This window comes from Lotus japonicus, chromosome 5 (genome assembly GCF_012489685.1).
Source record: "Lotus japonicus ecotype B-129 chromosome 5, LjGifu_v1.2".
Taxonomy (NCBI): domain Eukaryota; kingdom Viridiplantae; phylum Streptophyta; class Magnoliopsida; order Fabales; family Fabaceae; genus Lotus; species Lotus japonicus.
The window spans coordinates 12552078-12560703 of NC_080045.1; the positions used below are offsets into that span (position 1 = coordinate 12552078).

General features: G+C 32.8%; 1 protein-coding gene across 1 annotated transcript; it reads right to left on the minus strand.

The window, feature by feature from the left end:
* LOC130719083 (uncharacterized) lies at nt 1–1179 on the minus strand. Its single transcript, XM_057569726.1, has one exon. It carries the CDS (start codon nt 1177–1179, stop codon nt 1–3), a length of 1179 nt encoding a protein of 392 aa, XP_057425709.1.
* Nucleotides 1180–8626: the final 7447 nt, after the last annotated feature.

The window sequence follows — 8626 nt, forward strand, 5'->3', positions numbered from 1 at the left end:
CTATGGAGTATCCCCAGAGTCAATCCGGTCCATGACCATCGGTTGTACTATCAAAAGCTCATCCCGACTGGACCCATCGTCTATGGTGCTAACAGCGCTGGCGTCGCCAGGTTTCGGGTCACTTGAAGAACCTGGGCCAGAAGGAAAACTTCCCCCCACGTTACTACTAGTGGGTCGGGTCAAAATACGTATAGGGCCATTGGGACCTTTCTTTGAATTTGGAGACGACCCCGCAACATGTATTTCACCATTGGAAATATTTTTATGTGGGCCCGCTCTAGGCAGACCTGGTTTGGCATTAGAGTGCTGCCCTCTAGGTGGAATATTCCTGGATCCATTAATTCCTTTGGAATCTCTCCCATCATTAATGTTCCCTTTATTTCCGCGCCTAAAATTCCTTCTCTTAACCATCACCCACGACCCAAAAACTGCTTCCTCAGATTTCGCGCCCCTCTCCTCCTGATTGTCAGCAGTTCCCACAATCATCGCTCCATGATTGGCACCTTCTAAACTTGGAGAACTAGGGTTTCCCATTTCACCGACACCGACAACTATCATCTGATCCGTCGCCGTCTCCACTGACGTCGGGGTTGTCAGGGCCGGATCCTGCGTCGGAGCCTCCTTCTGCCCCCTGGTATCATTCCCAGCGTCATGTGGAGCATGCCCTCCACCATGGTCAACTGGATGATCAGTGCAATTCTCCAAGCGGTGGCCATACCTACCACAATTGAAACAAATCATGTGTAATCCTTCATACTCGAGGTGTAACGTCAGCCCCATCACAGTAATCGTTGGCACCAGCTTCCTCTTGAGGTTAAGCTCCACACATATACGTGAAAACTGCCCCCTGGAATGAATAGAAGTCAACTGATCCACCTTCAGCATTGTGCCCAACTCCGCTCTAACCCGAGAGAGGAAACTCAAATTGTAAAAGAAAATTGGCAAGTCAGGAATCCTAATCCAAACCGCAACCTTCTCAACAGGCTTCCCCTTGTTCAAAAAGAAAGGCCTCCACCGCTGGGTGATGAAATAGTGATTCGCCACCATCCAGGGACCTTCATACAAAGCATGGTTGTAGTCTTCCTCATCGGAGAACTGCACCAGGAAGTAATTCTGAGGCATATCGATCACTTGAATCTGACCTCTCCCAGCCCATAGTTTAGTTAGCATGCCCTCCATGAATCTCAGGGACGTTTTCATGCCCATGAGCCTAACCACCTGCGCCTGTTGACGCCATGGCTTACACCAGTTCTCAAACTCTTCCCGCGTTACCTTGATTTCGGGGCAAGGGTTGAAGTCCTTCTCAGGAGTCTCATCATCCTACTTATACCATCGGTTCTCCGGCAGATCTTCATCTTCATCATCCCCCATGAATGGTCCCATGAACTCTTCAGTCTCTTCCTTGCCTATATTAAGCAGCTTATCCCTGTACGATAGGCTACCTTCAGCCCTCGCCGCAGCATGTTCACTCTCCATGTCTGCATGCTCATCATCAACAGCGTCCCTAGTTTTCACCTTCTTGGTGCTTCGAAGCATCAGATCCTCTTCCTAGCCAGCCAAAGCCCTAGCGGAGCTTTTCATCTCTCAATAAATTAAAACAGACCAACATTAATTGGTATTATAGATGTTCTAATAACTAATAGTATAAAAATTATTATCAAAATTAATGATAAGTAAAGAAATGTAAATAAAACAAGGTTTAAATTTTCTATACTAACTCTTGTCAAGTACTACCATAGTTAATAGGCTGGATACATCTTAAGTAATGAAAAAGAGAGGGGAATGCACTAACCACTGGGACACGGTAATTTATTTGTTATTTTATTCATATTTGTAATACATATATAAAAATGTTTGTAAAGTTTGGGAGGGCCCCTGCCTCAACATAGTTCCGCCATTGCATCCAACCCAGTCCCATCAAATGGTAAAAATGCGGGTTGGATTTGGCAAACGGGTCTATTGGACAGATTTTATTACGATCCAATCATCTTCTGATCGGATATTGGATTCCCTAATTATCCATCCAACCCAACCCGAAATCCAATCATATAATAATAAAATACTTTTTAATATATATTTTTAATAATTTTAATTTGTATCTAACCTACTAGTATGGTATGTAATTTATGGAGACTTGGAGTCCTACTACTAGAGTGATTTTTAGGAGACTTAGAGACTAATTTGTTTGTAATTACTTGTCATATTTAATGACTTGAAGTATTTGTATAGTTATGAGTCGTTGTATAGATGTGTGTAGACGGTAGCTATGAACTTGTAATGTAATTGCATGTTAGAGACTTAGAGGACTTGTTTTTTAATATTTTTCAATATTCCAGATTTTTTTTATTTTAATATAGCGATCCAATCAATCCATCGAAACCAACCCGAAGATTTTCGGATTGGGTTGGTTCGTATTCGTAGGTGAAAATTCACGAAATCCAACCCAACCCAACCCAAACAGTTTTGATCGGTTCGAATCCTGATGATCCTGAAAATCCATCCAACCCAATCCATGTGCAGCCCTAGTTAAAAGTGATTGAAAAAGAGAGTAAAATGAGTGAGTGTCTCACTTTCTAAAAATGATAGCAAATTTTTTATTGTATTATTTTATTAATTTTTAGTTTCTATAAGATAAAATATAACGAATTTCTTAGTATAGAAAATATTTAAGTATTTTTATAAAATTATTTTTTACTTCCATTATTTACATTTTTTTTATCTCCTCAAACAACTTAAAAATTACCACAAATTCGTTAAACTTTCATTTGCTCTTTCCTTCGTAACCAAACATATAATAAAGTTTCTACCTATTACTTATTTATGATAAAATTTGAAAAAATATTACAAAAACACACAATATATCCAACCCGATGACACATGAAACTAACTCGAGAGATCATTGGGGCTAAGTATTGACAATGATCCAACTCCACTCAAACTCACTTTATCAGAGTTGACAAAGAAAAAAGCAAATCAAATAAAACAAGCAGATATCAATCACTTCCAAAGACATTTTGTAAATCAAGATTGGAAAGAGATAGTATTAGAGGCTTTAGAACTTGAAAAGCTAAGTAATACAAACTGTGATATGCTGGTTACTCCATTTTAAGATCGAGGAAGAGAACTAGGAGGCAATTAAGATATGAAAAACTTATTTATTGATTAATTTTTTGTAAAATATATTTCATATCACACATGCAGCTTTTTTGTCATTTGATCATTCAATATTGATTTATGAATTAATGCATAAGAACATGAACATCCAGAATTCCAGCTTGCAGTTCGGGTCTTAACCCGTCAAATTGTCAGATCCTTAATTAAACTTTCCAAAGCATGTGACGAGTAAGTAAGTGTCCTATGAGTACAGGCAATGGGTAGTGACTAGTGATTGCACAAGGCAATATAGTCCAGCCACGAATTAGCTGTTCATTAGGCCCAATTTCCATCAAAGCCAGCTGCTCATTAAAATCATGGATATGGACTGGTTTTCGGACAACATCAAATCCACCATTCAATTTAACATTTAGGGTGCGTTTGCGGACATGATAAAGAGACATGATGAGATAAAACATCAATGTGATGACGCCAATGGAAGAAATGAAGTGTCATTTTTTGCTAATGATTGCAAATACAACCTTCGTGCGAGAAAATTAAGGCACCCATTCATGTGTAAGCTCAAGTCGCTAACCATACACGTGAATGTGACCACAGGAATGGAAACCGGCGAGAGGCGGAGAAGGTGGTTGGATTTCAGCAATTTTCAGCGGAGGTGGCCAATATTGTGATTATAGAGAGCTTTAAGACCTTGGTCCTTGATTCGTACATCAGCGACTCATATCCGAAGGACCTGGTAAACTTCAACACCAAGATCAATAAATAGGGCAACTAATGTAGAATGTTTCCGTCAACGTTTAAGAAGTCCTCCATGATGTGCTCACAAATCAGCCTTTACATTTCATCACAGATTTGTTCTCTATATTTTTGTCCCAATTATCGGCAAATCAAGCCTAGAAGGTGACTCCAGTCGCCTTGTTCAACATGGTACAACAACCCCGATGCATCGATACACACGCTAAACTATTTAATTTTGGTTGACATCTGGGCAGAAATCAAGTGAAACAATGTAGAGGTGCAAAAACCATAACTATATGACTAAAAAGTGTATTTATTTTTCTTATCTTTGACGAATATCGATCGCCACCAGTCGGAAACGGTTGCATGTCCCAATAAATGTCATTTTCGGGATTCAAAATTGTGTTATCATTCTTACGGAGATTTAACTTGCTTACCCCTAAACCAACACCTTGGTAAAAAAGTGTACTCATCATAATGATTAACAATAAAAAACAATATAAAGTAAAGCTATATATAAATATAAAAATTATAAGCTATTGAGGGAATACATAATAAGTTCAGTAAAATTCAAACAAATATCTTTAAACTATTTCAAAAGAAAAAGATCACCACACAGAACTCCAGAGTAAAGTTAACATAAGAACTCAATCCATATACTTTATAAAAGAACAACGTTATCAGAAATCATTAGACACGTGACATTCCAAGGTTCACTCTAATCTCACCCCCCTCACTGGCTGACAAGTGTCACAGCCACAACAATTCACACAAATTTATTAATTGCATTGATTTTCCTATAATTTGGTTTTGTTGTCCCCCATTAAATGTAATTTTCAAAATCATTTCCTATAAATCAACCTCCTTATTGCCGGTTTCATCTCATATTCAAAAGGTGTTTTTGTCATCCTTATTCTGCAAGTTTGAAGTTTCAACCTTCTCATATCAAAAGGTATTTTTTCGCACTTTCTATTCAATTTACCTGTTAGATCTGAATTTTTTCCGTTTCTCCCACTATCCATTCAATTGAACTGTTAGATATGAATTTTTTCCGTTAACTAATACTGAGTTTTTGGCTTTTTCAATTGTTGTTGTTGAATTGACAAAAGGTATTTTTTCGCACTTTCTATTCAATTAACCTGTTAGATCTGAACTTTTTCCGGTTTTCCCACTATCCATTCAATTGAACTGTTAGATCTGAATTTTTTTCGTTAACTGATACTTAGTTTTTGACTTTTTCAATTGCATTTGTTGAATTGACAACAAAAGGTATTTTTTCAAACAAACTATTCATATCAATCGAAATTTTTGTATGAAATTTTTTATCAATCAACATTCTCATATCAAAAGCTCTATTTTTCTACTTTCTATTCAATTGACCTATTAGATCTGAATTTTTTCCGTAAACTAATACTGAGTTTTTATCTTTTTCAATTGCAGTTGATGATTACCAAAAAAAGGTATTGAAAGTTGTCAAGAAGGAGAAATAAGCTTTTGAAAGTTGTCAAGAAGGAGAAGATATGAGGAAATTATGTTCCTGTTTTTTTATGTGGATTTCGTTTTGACCATATATGGTCTAGATTTAATTTTCTTTGTTGACCTATAACATTATCGTTGTTTTGAAGTCTGTTAGTCATATGTGGTCTAAACTCAATATCCGTTTTTTCTTGGTCTAATTGTCTATTTTGATGCCTTTGCCTTGCAATTAGCTCTTTCAATAAATTATTCGGATTATGGAATTCACAAGTATTTATGAGTTCGATTTCAATTTATTATGTTTGATGAAGAATATCTTCCAAAAAACATCAGAATAAAATTAGTGTTCAATATATAAACATCATTTATGAAAACCATTTTTTAAAAATATTCCAAATTTAATTATCCAATTTGGTGAGTATGATTTGAAGGAGAAAATTAAAGTTGAGTAAATGCATTTCCTTTAAAAAAAAAGTAAAAAAAAAACGGTTTTAATATTGTGAAAATAAATTGATAGCTTAAAATCCAAAAATTAAGGACCTAATGTGTATATATTCTCCTTACATAATTAATTATTATTCTTTATTACCCAATAAATATAAAAAAGGAAATGATGACCTATATCAGGTTCAATTTGAGAATATAGTTAATGCATTATGTTTTCTTGCATTAATTTAAAAAAGTAAAATGATTGTTTATTCCTTGCCTAAATCAACTTTAAATCAGGGGAAAAACTTTGGGCATTAATGTTTGATTGATTCCAAGTTCAAAATAAAAGAATTTCGTTATTCAATATGAGATTTTTGATAAATAATCATTATTTCGTTAATGAGATACAAATTTTCGTTTTTTTATATTTTATAAAAACACTGAATTAACACTTTTCTTATTCAAAATCAAATATAACTATTATTTGTTTCAAGTTAAAAAAATCAGAAAATTTTTATATCAGAGCTTCACTAAGGAAAATCAATGTGTCAAGTTAAAAAAAGTTTTATACCTGAATATGACGTTAATAATATACACTCAATATTTTACTTAATTTTTTTAACAACATATTGAGTGTTGGGTTAAAATCTACACTATTAACTTAAATAAGGAAATTAAATGAAATAAAGAAATTAAATTAAATAAGGAAATTAAATTAAATGAAAAATATTGAGTTTTCCTTTTTCATTTTGAGAAAGAAAATGCATTTACTTCAAAATAAACATAATTTTTTTAATGTAATCAATCATTGCCCATTCAAGAAACATAATCACCTTAATTATCATTTAACATTAATTGGTTAATTTTTTTTAAAAAAAAAATATTCACTGTTGGGTTAAATAAGGAAATTAAATTAAACAAGGAAATCAAATTATATAAGGAAATTAAATTAAATAAGGAAATAAAATTTAATACGGAAATTAAATTAAATAGGGAAATTAAATTAAATACAGAAATTAAATTAAATTAAATTAAATTTCCTTTTAAATAAGGAAATTAAATTAAATACGAAAATTACTTATAAATTTGCGGTTTTTAATTATAATTTTTTTTATTATTTGGTATTACTTTCGTGAAGCTGCATAACTAAAATAAATACGAAAATTAATTATAAATTGTATGTACCTATATTAATTAAGAGCCTTTGATTTTTCTGGTGCTAAATAAAACTGTTTTAATTCCTCATATTGTTGTTTTTAAAGCTTGACCTTTTAGTTATTTAAATTTAACTAAGTACCATACAATGGAAGGATTGAAAATCAACAAAAAGTCTTCCTCAAATTTGACTTCTGACAAGGTTGTTACAAATTACAAATCTAGAATTATTCAAATGAAATGAATTAATTTATTTTCATTAGACCTGTCTTAATTCTCCAAAAATCAATGTCAAATTTGAATGAAAATAACATATTCTATTTGGGAATGAAATATTTTTTTCACCTTTAGTCATCATTAACCCTAATTTCAACTATATTAAGGAGTCAATATTTAATTTAAGTTAATGCGTTTCCTTTTATAAAAATTGTAAAAAAAATTAATTTGAGTTTAAAATTAGTACTGAATAATAGTAATTGAGGGCGAATATTCAGTTAGATTTTAAAACATTTTCCTTAAATGAGTACTATATACTTTTATTTAGTGTACTTAAAAAAATATAATTATATTCAGATGACATGGTAAAAAACTTACACGGGAAAAAACATTTTACATAAAAAATAATTAATTAAAAACTAATAATTTTTGCTAACTCTTCATAATCCTTCAACCCTTATGTCTCATAGCTCTTACCACTTTTGCAACTCTCGGTAACAATTTTTCATCTAATTTAAGTATGTTTTTCACAATTTTAAATGTTTTTCAAAAATATTTAGGATTAAACATATATGAAGTTTTTGTCAAATTTTACAAGTTGTGTGATACTCATTGTGATTTTGTTGGGTTGAATACTCATTTTTGCGAGATTGTAAATTTATTATGACGTGAATAAATAATAAGATTAATATTCCCCGTGGGGTAAAAGCGCTAGTCTTACAATAAAATTAATGACGATGCAGTGCATAAAAAAGTAAAATTCAAAACGTAGAATTCAATATTTTAATAATTTATGACAATACATTAGTCTATTTTAGGAAAAATGACACATTGGGATCAAATACAGTTGAAGCTTTTGGATTTCTTTTCAGAGAAGCCTTGAAGAAAGTAGGGCAAGTAGTGCAATATGTAGGGGTGTAAGCGGATACTCCCCGATTCGCGAATCCGATCAAACCGATATGATTTGAACACTTTATGGTGGGTTGGATTGGATCATCGGTTCGGTTCAAATTTTTTTTACTGCATCCGATTACCATCGGTTCGGGTATCAGATTTGAGGATTGAAAAACCGATCAATCCGAACCAACCCAATGAATTGAGAATTGTTATTCACATTTAGCCCAAACACTTCAACCCATTACATTGTCTATTTATATTTGTATTGGAGATGTTGATTTTATTTGGATTATATAATTTATGTCATTATCGAATGTTTTGTTCTTTAAAAATGTTGAATTATTCTATATTTATATAATTATTCACATTTTTATGATAATTTCGTGCAAATTTCTAAATAATATTTTATATTCTTAATCCGACAATCCGATCCGAACCAATTGAATTGAGATCGGGTTGGTTTGTTTCGGGTTTAGAAACAAAAATTATGAAATCCGTACCAACCCAAACCGAACATGTTGGATTGGTTCGAACATTTAAACATCCTAAATCCGAATCAATCCGGTCCGATTACACCCCTAGCAATATGGATCATTACACA

Bases quoted from the DNA above. Each gene is read 5' to 3' on its own strand.
- LOC130719083 (XM_057569726.1), bottom strand. From the start codon at position 1,179: ATGGAGGGCATGCTAACTAAACTATGGGCTGGGAGAGGTCAGATTCAA.